General features: G+C 38.1%; 2 protein-coding genes and 1 long non-coding RNA gene across 5 annotated transcripts; 2 read left to right on the top strand and 1 right to left on the bottom strand.

Moving 5' to 3' along the window:
- The first annotated feature begins 2,287 nt into the window (after positions 1-2,287).
- On the top strand, positions 2,288-4,825 carry LOC121749595. Its single transcript, XR_006039646.1, has 3 exons — positions 2,288-2,538; positions 4,004-4,066; positions 4,631-4,825. It is a non-coding gene; the product is annotated as an uncharacterized LOC121749595 (long non-coding RNA).
- A 1,558-nt stretch (positions 4,826-6,383) lies between these two features.
- LOC121748491 (ethylene-responsive transcription factor ERF003-like) lies at positions 6,384-11,945 on the top strand. 3 transcript variants are annotated; one of them, XM_042142881.1, is made up of 5 exons: positions 6,389-8,459; positions 9,925-9,987; positions 10,552-10,625; positions 11,231-11,314; positions 11,465-11,945. In XM_042142881.1, exons 4-5 carry the CDS (start codon positions 11,232-11,234, stop codon positions 11,871-11,873), a joined length of 492 nt encoding a protein of 163 aa, XP_041998815.1. In that variant the 5' UTR covers positions 6,389-8,459; positions 9,925-9,987; positions 10,552-10,625; position 11,231; the 3' UTR covers positions 11,874-11,945. The 3 variants fall into 3 exon arrangements, 2 of the variants coding, with proteins under 2 accessions (XP_041998815.1, XP_041998816.1); XR_006039488.1 differs by lacking the exon at positions 11,231-11,314 and having other exon boundaries at positions 6,384-8,459; positions 11,465-11,600; XM_042142882.1 differs by lacking the exon at positions 9,925-9,987.
- A 431-nt stretch (positions 11,946-12,376) lies between these two features.
- On the bottom strand, positions 12,377-17,243 carry LOC121748490 (plasma membrane ATPase-like). Its single transcript, XM_042142880.1, has 14 exons — positions 16,961-17,243; positions 16,246-16,464; positions 16,021-16,158; positions 15,614-15,928; positions 15,217-15,543; positions 15,020-15,139; positions 14,814-14,936; positions 14,605-14,709; positions 14,208-14,517; positions 13,602-14,116; positions 13,355-13,528; positions 13,083-13,265; positions 12,828-13,009; positions 12,377-12,748 (listed from the first exon to the last, which is right to left on the bottom strand). Exons 1-14 carry the CDS (start codon positions 17,003-17,005, stop codon positions 12,652-12,654), a joined length of 2,853 nt encoding a protein of 950 aa, XP_041998814.1. The 5' UTR covers positions 17,006-17,243; the 3' UTR covers positions 12,377-12,651.
- Between the last annotated feature and the right edge of the window lie 361 nt (positions 17,244-17,604).

A 17,604-nucleotide genomic window follows, 5' to 3' on the forward strand; every position in this document is an offset into this window, starting at 1 on the left:
CATTTGCTTTTCGGCACGAAATTTTATGTGGTGTTGTTTTGTGAGTTAATGAAGAGAGAGTCAAGTAAGAGAGAAGAAAAAGTAGAGAGAGTATTGTTTCCATTTTTAGAAACGTTTCATTTTTAATGGGACTGACCAAAAAGGAAAATGTTTCATTTCTAATGGGACAGAGGGAGTATATCATAATGCTTTATGTCATATGTGTATCAGGATGAACTAATTAAGATATATAGGGGGTGTTTGGTTTGCAAGATTGTATCAGAGATTAAATTTGTTGTGTGTTTGGTTCATGAGATTCAACTCCACAATTCAATCTTAGATGGATAATTATGGGATAATTAGTCATAGCTAACCCCATATGACTAAAATAATCTCACAACTCAATCCTAGAATATATTTTTGTATTATTTTATCTTGCAAACCGAACACCACCATAGTAGTACTATATAATATCCAAACTCAAAAATGCAATTTTATCAATAAATTACATTGGAGCAAATTAACTTGACATTCAATATATAAATTTATATTTCCCCAAAATTATCATGTCAAATACATATAAATAATTATATTAATGTTAAATTTATTTTCTAACGTCCATATGGAAAATGCAAAATACTAGTAGGGTATTAATTAGCAATGATGCATTATGTCATAATATTGGCACACTTCGTGTAGTGCAGACAGACAAAAGAGGTTTTGGCAGAAGAAAATTTTGATGAAAATCATAATGTAGATGGTATTTGTGCATGAGTGACGCTTCATTATCAGCACACCTTCTTTCTCACACATGCGTCATAATTTATCTTTAATCATACTACATTTATTCTCTTTCTGCAGAAGAGATAATTAAATTTAATTGGCTTCACAAATATTAAAGTGCAGATAGAATATATAATCATTGTCTTTTGTTTTCAATTAAAGAGTAGTGTAGCATAAACTTATTATTATAGGATTACAAGCATCAATAGTTACGTTTGATATGATAGAACATATACTATTGATGCATATAGGAAAACATTGTGGTTGTACTCGTACCCCGATATGCAAAAAAAAGGTTATAATATACGTATATAGGAATAAGAAAGATGGTAACCGATATTGTTTTGAAACATAATTTGTGAAATTATAATTAATCATTTATATAAGTGAAGAAATTTTATTTTTCTCTCGTTCGTTCTTATATTTGTTCTCGGCTATCTAAAATCGTGTTTTGAATCCGACACTTTGGTTGGATGAAAGAAGGTTTTAGAAATAAAAGAAACTAAAAAAGAATGATGTGAAAAATGGTCCAAAAATTAAATACTTAATCTTTATTTTTATTTCTCACTGAAAATTGTTGTTGGCGTGAATGTCGCCCCGGACAAATATGTGTGACTCATACAATCAAGTGAAATTTGATGACTTTTACATGATACCATCAAACTTACTGTCCATCAGAAACAACTCATCTTACCTGCTCCAAACATCACCCTAAGTTTCCATCCTCATCTAAGTTTACTTTTAATTTCCCTTTGTTAAATTTATAATCATATGTATAATATAAATTTTACAAAATTTTAATATCATATATTGATTTAACATATTATTATATTATATTATATGTATATGTTGCTACAATATATTGGTTTGATAATGGTTCAATTGGTCTAATCAATTAAACTATTAATTAATGGGAGTGGTTCCGGCGAAAACTTTTAAAATGCGAATCATGAAAATCATACCGGTTCTTTGATTCATTAACAACATTGGTTGATATCATAAAACATATCAAATACTGATTTTGAGTCAGAAACTGATATACATAAATCAACTAATTGAATTGAGTCAAAAACTCATATATTTTGTGACATCAACTAATATCAATGTATTTGTGAATTGACATAGTTCTGTGTACTGAATTTTAAAAAAGTTCTGTCATGATCTATTTCCATGAATTACTAGCTTAACATATTTATTTATCACTCCGATTTAAAAAAAAAATAGAATTCGAGTAATAAAATTTATTTTTTAATTCAGAGTAAAAGAGAGAAAAAAAATTTCCAATCTTAAAGAGAAAAAAACGTTCCAATCCTAAAAATGTGGAAATTTTCAAAAATGAATGGGGACCCGATAATTAATCAATGAATGTACTATAATTGGGCGTGTCAACTTCACCGGACCATTTTCAATTTACTTTTTCGTCTTACACTACTGAAAGATACTTATCATTTTCAATTTTCTTAATTTTTAGTGAAGGTATTACAAAGTAAACGTCAAAATTAGCGGCCGCATCTGTAACAACCTGAAAAAAAAAAGAATTAAAATAATCTAACTTGGTCACCAAGTTAGTAAATTAATATAATTAAAAATTCTAAGATTTTTCCTCCAAATCACCCTCCCTCTATATTATCCCCTTCCCAAAACCGTTCCTTCCTATTTCTGCAACAAGAAAACCACAGCTATTCTGCTCAACTTCAATTCAGGAAATCGAAGTCCTTTCAGCTTCAAGAACCTTCCTTTTCAGCCTTGTGAACTCCACAACTAAGTCCTACGGAGGTAAAATTTCTTCCCAATTCCAAAGTATGAATTTTTATCATTTTATTCATAACATATCATTATACTCCACTTCCCACTTAATTCAATCAGCAATCAAACATAATTCGAACAACGACACAATCAAAACCAATCGGACATCACGAATTGAAACCCCTTGCTGCGAATTGAAAACTGAAACGAAATGAAATTGTAAGAAAACACAAATTGGTGCAAATTAAGATGAAAATACCGCCAGAAATCCTCGACGGAGGAGAAGGTGTAAACCGGACGAATGGAGCTTTCCCACGCAACTTGTCTCGATTTGGCGCAGGGATTTTCGAACATAAACATCGCAAAAATTTCTTCTTAAACTCAATCCATTTCCTCCGATCTGTTATTCAAGATTTCAATCACATTTTGTTCTTCAATTGATCAATTCGAAGCTGTTCGGAGCGGAATCGGAGTAAATCGGGGGCTGTCTGCACCCTTTCGGGTTGTTCCGGGGTTGTAAGGAGGTGAATCGGATCGGCTGGACGGCGGTGGACGCGCCCCAGTAGCAGCAGCCCTTCCGGCGGATCGGCGACTACAGCAGCGCCTCCCGGAAGCTGCGTCGCGTCTTCCCGGCAGCGACGGAGCAGCGGGGCGACAGCAGCAGCTCTTCCCGGCGGTGAAGGAGCAGCGGCGCGACAGCAGCACCGGTTCTTCCGGCGAGCGGTGGTCGCCGGCGTGAGGGTCGATGCGACCAGGGAGAAACGATGCGGCGTGGAATGAAATGAAGAAAACCGACGGAATTTGGAAGAATCCGCTGCAATTTGTCGACGAAGAGAGAGGAGTAGAGAGTTAGAGAGAGATGAAGAGAGAGACGTGGGATGGTGGAGTGCTTATGGGCCTTTTATTTTTTATGGTTTTGGGCTTCATTAAGTGAAATTGAGTAAATTATTAAAGTATGGGCTCCATTTAAATTGTCTTGGGCCTTAAAATTTTACTTGGAGATATAAGGTGGGGAAATAATTAAGTTTTGTGCCAATAATCAATCGTAACGAATTATTTAATTAAACCCCGAAATAATTTTGAAGTATGAATAGTTTATCCCAAGTCCGGAAAATATATAATTTTTTCTTAACAAAGGAAAATAGTTGCGATAATTCAATTGTGCACTTTTATAATTGTTCGATATTATGATGGAAAATACGAGGAGCCAGCGGAGAAATTATGGGCGTAAGCGGCCGACCGGCATCGCCCCGCGATGCCTCGGGCGGCCGCTAAGGAAATGGAAAGAAAGAGGGAGACGACGTTCTCAAGTCACAGAAATAATTAAGTTTAATAAAGAAGTGCTATTAATTAAATTTTCCCAATTTAATTAATATGCAAGTTTCTAAAATTTTCTAACAGTGAACAAATGATAAAAGAAATAAAGTAGGGGCATGCATTCCTATAAGTATGTGAATTTCTCGAGTCTTATTAGTACGTTGTTTGTTTTCAAAAGGCTATCTTCGTGAGTTAAGGGTGGAGTCAGGAAAATTCAAGTTAAAGAAACTAAACGAACAAGGTGAACTTTCTTATCCTACATACTAATGTGGATAAAAATGCAAATTATTTTAAGGTGATATTTTATGAAAACTCGAACCTATGTTCGTTGTTGTTTCAAGTGATGTTGTCTTGCCATAAATGTTTTTGTATGATGCCTATCTGTTTGGCTAAGGCCAAGTGAATTATGAATGATGATATAAGTCGAATTCGGGTCCCAGTGAGGGTGGTGTCCCCGCTCGGACTAGTGTACACAAGCTACCTCTGACATGTTGGGCAGAGCAGGTGACCGTGGAAGGTGGCCACCTTCCCGGCACAAGGATACCTCTGACATGATGGGCAGAGAAGGTGACCGTGCGAGAACACCATCTCGACGGCACAATGTGATCAGATATGGCTAAGTACCGGAAAAAGGGGTTGCAACCCCATATGATATTTTAAGTAAGCTCGGGTCTTTTCAACAACACCTCGAGTGTTACTTTGATGATGGCTTGACAATATTTTCAAATGTATATGTGTAATTTTCGGCAATGTGTTCACTGAGTACTCTTTGTACTCAGCCCTGCATATATTTCTAAATGTGCAGGTTGAGCAGCGAAGTGGTGGAGGAAGTGCTATTGAGACAAGACATTTAATTCAGTCAGATTTTGACTCTCGGAGGTTCATGTCTTCATACATGGAACCGCGTTCATTTGCTTCCGTTGTGCATCTTAAAAGGCTCAAATCTATTTTGTTTAAAACTCTGATTTTATTTCGAGCTTTTCCCATTTGTTTGGAGCTATGGTCGAGTTGTGTTGCTTTTCCCCTTTCTTCCCCGCTTCTTTAGTCCTCCCCTAGTCGCGATTAACCGTGTTATCTACCCTTAGAAAATGCGGTCGTGACAGAGTGGTATCAGAGCGTTCTTTCTCGCTCTGAACCCGAGAGTCTTCTTTGAAAATCTTTGGTCTAGCCTTGTTCCACTAGACTGTCTAATCGATGAAAATGCTCTTAGCACTCCCACCAATCGCACTCAACAAGGAAAAAGGTAACTTGTTCTTTTTCAAAAGAAAGTCAAGATGTTTAAAAGTTTGAAATGGAGGAATAACTCATGCAGTTAATTTGAGTGAACAGATGAAAATACCAAGTTTAAAGAAAGAGTTGATGTTTCTTGATTTGGTAGCGTGCTTAAAGAAAGAGTTAGTATGTCTTTTCTTGGCTAAAGACTGAATGTATGAATAAAAGAAATAACTTTCCTAAATGGAAAAATGTACTGAAATGTGAAAGTATAAAGTGTACGAGTCTGGTACCAATTGGTGAAATGACACATCTTGTTGAGTTAGTCATTTAATCATGTTGCCAGTATGGGGGAAATCAAAATTTCCAAAGAATTTAGAATACTTAGTTATGCGTTCCTTCTAGAACACAATATGAACTCGAACTTAGAAGTGCAGTATGAACATTTCTCGCTTTCCCGAGCGACGAAAGAAAAAGGGCGCGATAAGAAAGAAACTTCGAGAAAAGCAATCCAACATAGAACAAAACGATGTTTGTAGAAAGATGATAGAGGTTGGATGCCATTTTCTACGTTCCAATGACACGAATAATCTGGGCCAGCCATTGTCTTTCTGGACAATCCAATCACTCCAAAGGATCATACATTTGATCCAACTAAGCGATGTACACATACATAGCAAGAGAATATGATTACAATGTAAACAAAGAACCTAGCTCTACCATATAAGTAAGTAAAAACGACGTGTTACGAGGATGAGCGTTATGATGAACCGAGAGTACCAGAGAGTCGTAATCGCCACATATGGTCATCTGACGTGATCGTAAAGTGAAAATAGCTTGTGACCAATCATTTTCCGTCTTACTATATTGGAGCAGCCATCTGGTGAGACCTTAAACCTTTTAATTTGACCCTTTGTGTTTTCAGACATACTTATTGACAAGCTCTTTGTTTTACATGAGTACTCTCATATTCGGAATTCAAATATGACTGTTGTCTCTTGATTTGAGCTTTTCTGCAAGCTCTATGTTAAAGCTGGCACATTGCTTCTCCCTTGACTAGTTTCCTCTTGTTGCCCTCTTTATTAGTTTTTTTTTTTTTTTTTTTTTTTTTTTTTTTTAAATTAACTTCATATATTTATATCATATATATGAAGGAGGAAATTACAAATCAACTCCTATAACAAGGAGGAACGACAAATTACGCCACCCAGGGTTCGAACTCGAGACCTCCAGGATGGACGCGGTATCCAGCACCCTTTACCGCTAGGCCAAGGGGCTTGGATGCCCTCTTTATTAGTTAGTTCCCCTGAACTGCTTATAAACTCTAAAAATTTCGTTGATATGATCTTCTATCTAGTGTTGTTGAGCAAATTTCAATTGTTTGTTTTTCCCATTCTTTTCAAATCCATTTGTAACCAACTTCAGGTCTTCCTGTTATCATCTGGGAATACTTGAAACTTTTCTACTTGACCGTTCATTTTGAATATAATATTGGCAACATATTATTGAAATCTACATTTTATTCATCATACCCACACTTTCGCAATTTATTCCATCTGACAAGCTCTTCCCACAATAAAATTTCCAAGCTCTATGGGTATAGCTCAAGCCCTTTAAAGTTGTATCTTTTTTTTGGGAGTGAGCATAATGAGCCCAATTGAGCCTAGTCTTTGCACTTCATGAAAACCTTTGTTGCAAGCTACTGGTGAAAGTTTGTGGTGAACCAAACACTCACATAATTGAAATAATTATAATCGTTTTGTTTTCATGGTTACCTTAGAGCCTACCCAAAGCAAGAACGATTCGAATATATCTCTTGGAGTCCCAAATTCAGTTCCTATAAAAGTTAAAACGGTTAGATCAACTCTATATTTTCTCGCATGAGACCCTCATGGGAAGCAAGACATTGATCACTGCAGAAAAAAAAAATATGTGATACGCCACGAAGAAATCGCTCTAGAGCCTAACCTGAGTTACGAAGAACAACCGGTAGAAATACTAGATCGAAAGGTGCAGCAGCTCCGGAACAAGTCGATTACTACAGCGAAGGTTTTGTGGAAAAACCACGGACAAGAAGAAGACTTAGTTTTTACATAGGTTTCTTTAATTGGGCTTCAGTTTTGGGCTGGTATTTTTTTTTTTTTTTTACTTGAGCTAATGAATTAAATGGTTTTGGGCCATTAATATAATTTGAATTAGGCTATGCAAAAATAAATCCGAGCCCAGCTCCTTCAAATTAATTTGGGATTTCAATACATAGTGAGTGTGAGGCCAATTTTCAAATTTAATTAATTTTTGGGCTTAAATCAAAATGGCTTTTAAATGGAGGGAAGCCCAATTTCGTTTTTGACTTATATGTTGGGCTAAAAGAAATAGAAGAGGGTCTTCATCTAGTAGAGAATAATATTTTTTTTATGTGAAAATTTTTGAAAAAAGTGTGAGTTTTGAAGAAAATATTTGTTTTGAAAGTAGATGTGAAATGTGAAAGGATTGTGTTTTGGGAAGGTAAATATTGTGTATTATAATTGTTATTTGAAGTATGAATGACTTTATTTGTGATATTTGCTGATCTATGAGGTGGTGAAATGTGTTGTGAACTTAGAGTGCCTAAGACTAAGCTAGATGGAATGTGCGCGAACCATAGTTGTAAGTTGACAATTTATCTATCGCTTTCCCGAGCGAAGAAAACGAACGAGAAAGGGGAGAGGGGCGAAATTCCTAGATTATCGAGATATGAGACGAGAGGATCGAGATAGAGAATGGAGGCCAATGGACAACGAAACTTTTTCTATTCTTGGAATGGCGCGAAACGTTGGAGCAAGCTTGATGTGTGAACTATTTTACTATTTCCTACGTTTTCCCTGAACGACAAGAACAAAAAGAATACGAGGAAGATTCCAAGAGGTGGAAGATAGCTAAGACGAAATTAAGTTCAAACGCAAAAGAGGATGCAAGACAAGGAGGGATAATGCGAAGTGCGCAATTTAATATAGTCTAATCTCGCGTAATTTATTAAAAGTGGCAGCGATGTGACTTTCAATTACAATGTCAATTAAACGACATGAGGAAGCTGCTTGGAAGACAAGATAATGGAGAAATGTTATTTTCGAAGGAGGTAAGCAAATTTCGGGACGAAATTTTTGTTAAGATGGGTAGATTGTAACAACCTGAAAAAAAAAAAGAATTAAAATAATCTAACTTGGTCACCAAGTTAGTAAATTAATATAATTAAAAATTCTAAGATTTTTCCTCCAAATCACCCTCCCTCTATATTATCCCCTTCCCAAAACCGTTCCTTCCTATTTCTGCAACAAGAAAACCACGGCTATTCTGCTCAACTTCAATTCAGGAAATCGAAGTCCTTTCAGCTTCAAGAACCTTCCTTTTCAGCCTTGTGAACTCCACAACTAAGTCCTACGGAGGTAAAATTTCTTCCCAATTCCAAAGTATGAATTTTTATCATTTTATTCATAACATATCATTATACTCCACTTCCCACTTAATTCAATCAGCAATCAAACATAATTCGAACAACGACACAATCAAAACCAATCGGACATCACGAATTGAAACCCCTTGCTGCGAATTGAAAACTGAAACGAAATGAAATTGTAAGAAAACACAAATTGGTGCAAATTAAGATGAAAATACCGCCAGAAATCCTCGACGGAGGAGAAGGTGTAAACCGGACGAATGGAGCTTTCCCACGCAGCTTGTCTCGATTTGGCGCAGGGATTTTCGAACATAAACATCGCAAAAATTTCTTCTTAAACTCAATCCATTTCCTCCGATCTGTTATTCAAGATTTCAATCACATTTTGTTCTTCAATTGATCAATTCGAAGCTGTTCGGAGCGGAATCGGAGTAAATCGGGGGCTGTCCGCACCCTTTCGGGTTGTTCCGGGGTTGTAAGGAGGTGAATCGGATCGGCTGGACGGCGGTGGACGCGCCCCAGTAGCAGCAGCCCTTCCGGCGGATCGGCGACTACAGCAGCGCCTCCCGGAAGCTGCGTCGCGTCTTCCCGGCAGCGACGGAGCAGCGGCGCGACAGCAGCAGCTCTTCCCGGCGGTGAAGGAGCAGCGGCGCGACAGCAGCACCGGTTCTTCCGGCGAGCGGTGGTCGCCGGCGTGAGGGTCGATGCGACCAGGGAGAAACGATGCGGCGTGGAATGAAATGAAGAAAACCGACGGAATTTGGAAGAATCCGCTGCAATTTGTCGACGAAGAGAGAGGAGTAGAGAGTTAGAGAGAGATGAAGAGAGAGACGTGGGATGGTGGAGTGCTTATGGGCCTTTTATTTTTTATGGTTTTGGGCTTCATTAAGTGAAATTGAGTAAATTATTAAAGTATGGGCTCCATTTAAATTGTCTTGGGCCTTAAAATTTTACTTGGAGATATAAGGTGGGGAAATAATTAAGTTTTGTGCCAATAATCAATCGTAACGAATTATTTAATTAAACCCCGAAATAATTTTGAAGTATGAATAGTTTATCCCAAGTCCGGAAAATATATAATTTTTTCTTAACAATGGAAAATAGTTGCGATAATTCAATTGTGCACTTTTATAATTGTTCGATATTATGATGGAAAATACGAGGAGCCAGCGGAGAAATTATGGGCGTAAGCGGCCGACCGGCATCGCCCCGCGATGCCTCGGGCGGCCGCTAAGGAAATGGAAAGAAAGAGGGAGACGACGTTCTCAAGTCACAGAAATAATTAAGTTTAATAAAGAAGTGCTATTAATTAAATTTTCCCAATTTAATTAATATGCAAGTTTCTAAAATTTTCTAACAGTGAACAAATGATAAAAGAAATAAAGTAGGGGCATGCATTCCTATAAGTATGTGAATTTCTCGAGTCTTATTAGTACGTTGTTTGTTTTCAAAAGGCTATCTTCGTGAGTTAAGGGTGGAGTCAGGAAAATTCAAGTTAAAGAAACTAAACGAACAAGGTGAACTTTCTTATCCTACATACTAATGTGGATAAAAATGCAAATTATTTTAAGGTGATATTTTATGAAAACTCGAACCTATGTTCGTTGTTGTTTCAAGTGATGTTGTCTTGCCATAAATGTTTTTGTATGATGCCTATCTGTTTGGCTAAGGCCAAGTGAATTATGAATGATGATATAAGTCGAATTCGGGTCCCAGTGAGGGTGGTGTCCCCGCTCGGACTAGTGTACACAAGCTACCTCTGACATGTTGGGCAGAGCAGGTGACCGTGGAAGGTGGCCACCTTCCCGGCACAAGGATACCTCTGACATGATGGGCAGAGAAGGTGACCGTGCGAGAACACCATCTCGACGGCACAATGTGATCAGATATGGCTAAGTACCGGAAAAAGGGGTTGCAACCCCATATGATATTTTAAGTAAGCTCGGGTCTTTTCAACAACACCTCGAGTGTTACTTTGATGATGGCTTGACAATATTTTCAAATGTATATGTGTAATTTTCGGCAATGTGTTCACTGAGTACTCTTTGTACTCAGCCCTGCATATATTTCTAAATGTGCAGGTTGAGCAGCGAAGTGGTGGAGGAAGTGCTATTGAGACAAGACATTTAATTCAGTCAGATTTTGACTCTCGGAGGTTCATGTCTTCATACATAGAACCGCGTTCATTTGCTTCCGTTGTGCATCTTAAAAGGCTCAAATCTATTTTGTTTAAAACTCTGATTTTATTTCGAGCTTTTCCCATTTGTTTGGAGCTATGGTCGAGTTGTGTTGCTTTTCCCCTTTCTTCCCCGCTTCTTTAGTCCTCCCCTAGTCGCGATTAACCGTGTTATCTACCCTTAGAAAATGCGGTCGTGACAGCATCACTATTATTCACTACAAATCTACGATACGTACATTAATGTTCCCGATTTTAGGATTTAAGCTTGGTGAGAATGTTACTCATAAGAAGTGGAGTAGTTGATTGAAGTAGTCGGCTTGGCCGCCGCATCACTATTGTGATTGTCCGTTAATAACATGCACAGGTGAAATCTACTTATTTCAGCTGTCGAAATGAGATAAGGATAGAATCGATTGCAAATTTTAAAAAAATAGAGTCGATAATAAGACAAAAAAAACTGATTACTATAACACAATAAATAGTGTGTTGAACACCAAGTTTTTATTCTAATTCAAGCTACACATTTCACTGTTATACTGCAATCTTCTTCTCTTCACCAACACCTTTGCAAAACCAAGCAGCATGGCCCAGCCGCAGCAGCGCTACCGCGGCGTACGCCAGCGCCACTGGGGCTCTTGGGTTTCAGAAATCCGCCACCCTTTGCTGTAACTAATCCATCTCCTCTTTCCCATCACTACTCTTGCCATTCATTTGTATCATTTGTGTGTGTGTGTGTGTGTGTGTTTTACTATTATAAATTTTAAAAAAAGTACATTGATGAAGTGATCAGATACATTCTTGTTTTACCTTTGCAGAAAAACAAGAATATGGCTTGGGACATTTGAGACAGCAGAGGATGCAGCAAAGGCATATGATGAGGCTGCAAGGATCATGTGTGGCTCCCGATCTCGGACAAACTTCTCCTACGATCCGTTATCGTCTTCCTGGCCATCGACGCAGCTTCTTTCACCCACTCTGATGGCCAAGCTGCAGAAATGCCACATGACTTGTGTCTCAAAGGGCAATAAACTAGCTGTGGACAAGCGAATGGAGGCACAGAAAATGAGTGGAAATAATGAATTTCTGGGGAAATCAGAGAATGTGCAGGAATTCAAAGCTGCTGCTGCTGCTGCTGATGATGATGGCATAGAGCAGATGATAAATGAGTTGGTTGATTATGGTTCAATTGAGCTTTGTTCCAATTCATCTATTTCTCAACAATAATGAAATACTACTATAAATCTGTTTCTTTATTTTTCTTGTTTCAAACAGAGTCAATATTAATTCACACTAAAATTGGTGTACATTTTATTATTTGGTTCAATTTAAATTATTAACAGCTCTAATCACTTAGTCTTCAATTTCTAAATATGCACCAACTCAATAGACAAATACTATATATCGCACATAATAGTATATTATTAAGTTGGAAAAAATGATGCTATCAGTCTTGATCAGATCCAACACTTTCCAAAAATAAAGGGTGTTTAGATTACTGAATGTGAATGAGATTTGTGGGAATTGGGTTCATAATGGATGATGATTGATTAAGGAACATTCTCAAAACTCTTCTACTCACTTTAGCTATCAAAATCATCAACACACTGCACCAATGCCATCCACTGATACATTCCTCTTTAACTTTTTTGCTTCTCTCTTTTTCAACACCTATCTCATTACATTTTAAAATGAAAATTAAGTAAAAATTTAGATAACATCGAATTGTATAATGAGAAAATTAATTAAGATTGCAGAAATACTGATTTGTTTCTCCTAAACAGCATTAAAACACAAGATGATGATGAAGAAGAATGAATAGAGCGCTGCTGGCCTCTAATTAATCGCACAGCGAGCACTATTATTCTACTTTGCAAAACTAACATAAACTGGAAAAAAGATTGCGGTGTGCGCTAATTAAGCACTAATACACCAAAACTAATGAGTCAACTCTAGTTTCCCCGCCTCTCTTTTGTTTCCACTACCTTTATTCCAGCATCTGCACTCACACTGTGTAGTTCTGTTGTATCGTTCCAACGTCGAGGCCTTTGAGCTTCACCACGGACTCGACATGCCCCTTGAGGGTGTGGAGCTCTCTGAGTCTGATTCAGTTCAACCAAATATATCTTGTCAAAATTTGTGCTCAACAAGTGAAGTATGGTAATGATTTGTGTTAATCACCTTGCAACTTCAGCGCGTTTCTTGGCTTGTTCAGCTATCTCGGAAAGCTCTCTATAGTCGGTGCTGCCCATGAAGACATCGGAGCTCTCTGGAGCTCGTAGGCCATGGAGTGTGCGTTGAGCCACGACCCACTGTGCTTCCCTTTCAGACCTGCCATAGTTCTTCTTTGACGTGAAGGCCGTCTGCACACCAATTCAAGTTAGTTATGTGTGTGCTTGGTTTAAAGAATGTGAGAGGAAACAAGTATAAAAATACCCTATTATCAATCATGTGCTTCCAGGCCTTGCCGCTGAGAGCATATCTGATGATGAATTTGAATAAATCGAGCGGGATGTAGAAGATGAGGCTGTATAACCAGATGACACCCGCCCAACCCCACCCGATGCCCTTGATTCTTGCAAACTCCCAGTTTGCATACACAGCAATCGAAGTTGCGATCTGTGTGATCATAACACAAGAAACAAGCAGTGTTTATGTTTTTGAATGGCAATATAGGGTATGGAGAAACGAGTAAGAAAGTGACTTACCAACTGAGCTACTAGGAAAGCAAACACTAGGAGAAGACCGGGCCTCTCTATGTAGGACCAGCTTCTTGATCGTGTCACGAAGATGAGAGCCTGACTCACAATACTCACTTGAAGGTACACAGCAGAGTTTAGCTCATGGTAGTGGTCCTTGATTGGCCTAACACCAAATTTGTCCTGAAACAAGATTATGATATTGTGAGTTTGCATGATTGTAAGAGAGAATAAAATGACAATGATAGTGCATTACCGTGAAAAAAGTAGATTCTTGAACAGCCCAGAAGAAAACAACAGTCATCACTGCAAGGTAAGTACCAAACACAATTCCAGTGGTGAAAATCTCCTTCAACTTCCACGAGTCGGGCATGGGCGATGGCTTCACCTTATCCTTGGAAATGGTCATGATAGTTCCATCATTGAGGATTGCAATGATTAGAACCATGAAGGGTGAGAAATCGAATTTCCAGATGAGTGCAAGGAGCATGAAACCAAGCACAACACGGATGGTAATGGAAACTGCATAGATTGTGTAGTTCTTCATCCTCTGGAAGATGGCTCTGCTTGTCAGTACGGCACTCACAATGACACTCAATCCCGGCTCAGTCAAGACTATGTCTGATGCACCTCTCGCAGCATCAGTGGCATCAGCCACTGCAATGCCGATGTCTGCCTTCTTTAGAGCTGGGGCATCATTGACTCCATCTCCTGTCATTCCACAAATATGCTTCCTCTCTTGTAACTTCTTCACAATCTCGTATTTATGCTCTGTGCCATAATTGAATTAAAGAGTTAGTACATGATAGCTTGCTTAGAGAGTGAGCACACATAAAAAAAATCAACAAATTATGAGGCAAACCAGGAAAGACTCCTGCAAAGCCATCAGCCTTCTCAATCAACTCTTCAACAGAATAGCTGGCAATTGATTCATCCTTGTGCTGCCCGAGAAGTGAGGAGGAAGGATACATGTTCGTTCCCATTCCAAGCCTTCGGCCAGTCTCCTTGGCAATAGCTAGCTGATCTCCAGTAATCATCTTAACATTCACACCAAGATGAAGAGCACGTCTGATTGTCTCCCCACTGTCATGCCTTGGTGGATCAAAAAGTGGCAAGAGACCTGTAAACACCCATGGGGTGCCAGCACCCTCCTTTGTCTTCTCTGGTATGGTCTGATAAATTAATCATCAGTCAGATCCTTCTAAGGTTTTAAAACTTCAGATCAACTATATATCTCCATTTAAACCATAGAGATTTACCTGCTCACAAACAGCCAAAGAACGAAGTCCACGATCAGCAAACTTGTCGATGATGGACAGAGCTTTCTTCTTTACGTCTTCCCTGAGGTTGCAGAGCTCTATGATCTAGGAAAACACATAAATAGTTAAACACTAAGTGATCAAATGATCATGAAAAGAGAACGTGGAAACTTGGAACCTTTTCCCTGCTAAATAACAAGATCAGTTACCTCCTCTGGAGCACCCTTGCTCACTCTGTGCCAATTTCCACTACTATCAATATAAGTAATAGCAGTGCGCTTCTCCACGGGATTGAATGGAAGAAAATGCACCTCTGTGATCCCTGCCCTTGCCTGAAAGAACAATATGGTAAAAATTAAAACATTTTTGGGCAATAGTTCAACCAAAAATATAATCTATAGAACTATAAATAAACCTCTTTGGGATCAGCCAACATTCCAACAATGCAGGCATCAATCGCATCCTGGTTCTCCACCCTTGATGCTCTAGCTCCTTGTAGGATAACATGGTCCTTGTCCGCATCTTTTGAGAATACCTGCACCACAGTTCTCGTGGTTAGAGCGTTGTATTCCAATTTGATTAATTAAATTGAATTAGTATATATTAATAAACCTCGATTAGATTTTTGTCGACGGTAAGCTTGTTTAGAGTAAGGGTCCCGGTTTTGTCACTGCAGAGAACATCCATTCCAGCCATTTCCTCAATGGCTGTCATTCTCTTAGTGATAGCACCTTGCTCCGACAATCTGTGGGATCCAATGGCCATGGTTACGGACAACACTGTTGGCATGGCAATCGGAATGCCTCCAATGAGTAGGACCAAGAGATTGTCAATTCCACTCCTGTACTTCCTGTGCTGAATTGGGTACATAACTACAAGCTCAATGACAATCCCAATGGCAATGGAGCAGATACAGAAGTTGCCGATGGCAGTAAGCACCTAAACCAAGCACTCAAAAGTTAGACACATCAGACCAAGCCTAGTGAGAAGACATATGGAAATGCACAACCTTCTGGAAGTGGCCGACGTTTTGGGTGCTGTCAACCAGATGTGCTGCTCTACCAAAGAAAGAATGGATTCCTGTTGCAATGACAACAGCATCAATTTCACCTTGTTTGCAGGTGGAACCAGAATACACTCCACTCCCGGGGTTCTTAGTCACTGGCAGAGATTCACCGGTGAGAGCGGATTGATCAATCTTTAAAGCATCGCCTTCTAGAAGGCGTGCATCAGCTGGGACAATGTCTCCCAACTTGATGCTAATTATGTCTCCGGGGACAAGGATGGCTGCTTCTTCCTCACTCCATTTCCCACTTCTCAATACCTTCATTTGATTATCAAAATAAGGTGTTTACAATTAAGATGACACATACATCCTTCCAACTAAACCAAACCAATCTGAAATATGCAGATTACCTTTGTCTTGAGTGCAAGACCAGCCATGAGAGCTGCCGCAGCATTGCCTGCATTGTTCTCCTCGATGAAACTAATGGTGGAATTGATGATCAACAACGACATAATTCCAACAAAATCTTGCCAATCTGGTGGTTTTCCCTGAAAACAAAACAACATTGAGTCAACAAATCACATCAAATTATTCACAATCTAATAGTAGTAGTTTGTAGAGAAGGTATTAATTACATCTCCATTGGCCAAAACAATGGCCATGATAGCAGCAATCTCCATAACCCATGAAAGGGGATTCCACATAAACCCCAAGAATATCAGAATTTTGCTCTGTTTCTTCTCTTCCAGCTTGTTCGGCCCGAACTTTGTGAGCCTGTCTTCGGCCTCCACTGATGTCAGTCCCTCCCTCGAACATTTCAGATGATCAAACACTTCCTCCAAAGGTAGGTTTTCCTGAAATCACCCAATGGATTCACAGACTAGTTTAAATTTCATTCAGAAATTAATTTTCAACAGAATTCACCGCTTTTTGATTAGTATTCGACTTCTTTCAAACACATAAACACTCTCAGCACACAATTATAAACAATAGACAGTGAAAACATAATGCGAATAGAATACGCAGAAGAAAAAAAAAGTGACCGATTTTTACATAAATCAAAATCAACTTTTCGTAAACTCATCAAAACATGCGCCTTATCCAACAAAAAAAACACACAGCACAAATAGCTTTATGAAATCCAAGCTCAATCAAAAACATCTTCAGAAATGTTTTGAAAAAAAAAAAAAAAAAATATATATATATATATATATATATATATATATATATATATATATATATACACACACTTTTTGCATGTGGCGCGCACACAGTAAATTGTTACTATGAAATAGCAGTTGATTAATTCAAAATCCAGATCAGAACGAGAAGAAAAAAAAGAGTGAATACCAGATCAACGCTCCCATCTACGGCAAATTTCCATTCAGTATCCATCTTACGATCTACAACAGCGTAGTATATTCAATTGAATCTGGTGTGGCTCTATAAAATTAGAGGCGGAGACAGAGTAAGCAATAGAAACATAGCTGAGAATGAGATGAATGAAAATGGGAAGAGAAGGTGTAGGTAGAGAGAGGAGTGTATGTATAGTGTATTAGCAGTTCTGTGAATGTAGGACTGAGTAATACAAATCCTTGGAAGGCCGTGTGTTTTGGAGAGGAGGCGTCGCTGATTTCTTCTCTCAATAACTAACTCATTTCATGCTTCCTTCCACCCACTCTCTCACATTATATACTCTATTTATACTATTGTATTTTAAAATCCGAATATATTTTTTATATATAATTACTTACTATATAATAAAAATATATTATTGTTATTATAGACTTGACAAGTATAAAAAAAATTTGACCATTTTTTTGGTATTCAGTACTATATTTTCAGATTTTGGTATTGGATTTTTAGATTTTTTATTTTCAATATTTTTATGGAATTTCAGATTTTATAGTTCGGATTTCAGATTTTCGGACAACATGGATCAAATCGGATTCATTTTTCATAAAATTTTGAATTTTTTGAATTGAATAAAAATT

This window comes from Salvia splendens, chromosome 9 (genome assembly GCF_004379255.2).
Source record: "Salvia splendens isolate huo1 chromosome 9, SspV2, whole genome shotgun sequence".
Lineage (NCBI taxonomy): Eukaryota > Viridiplantae > Streptophyta > Magnoliopsida > Lamiales > Lamiaceae > Salvia > Salvia splendens.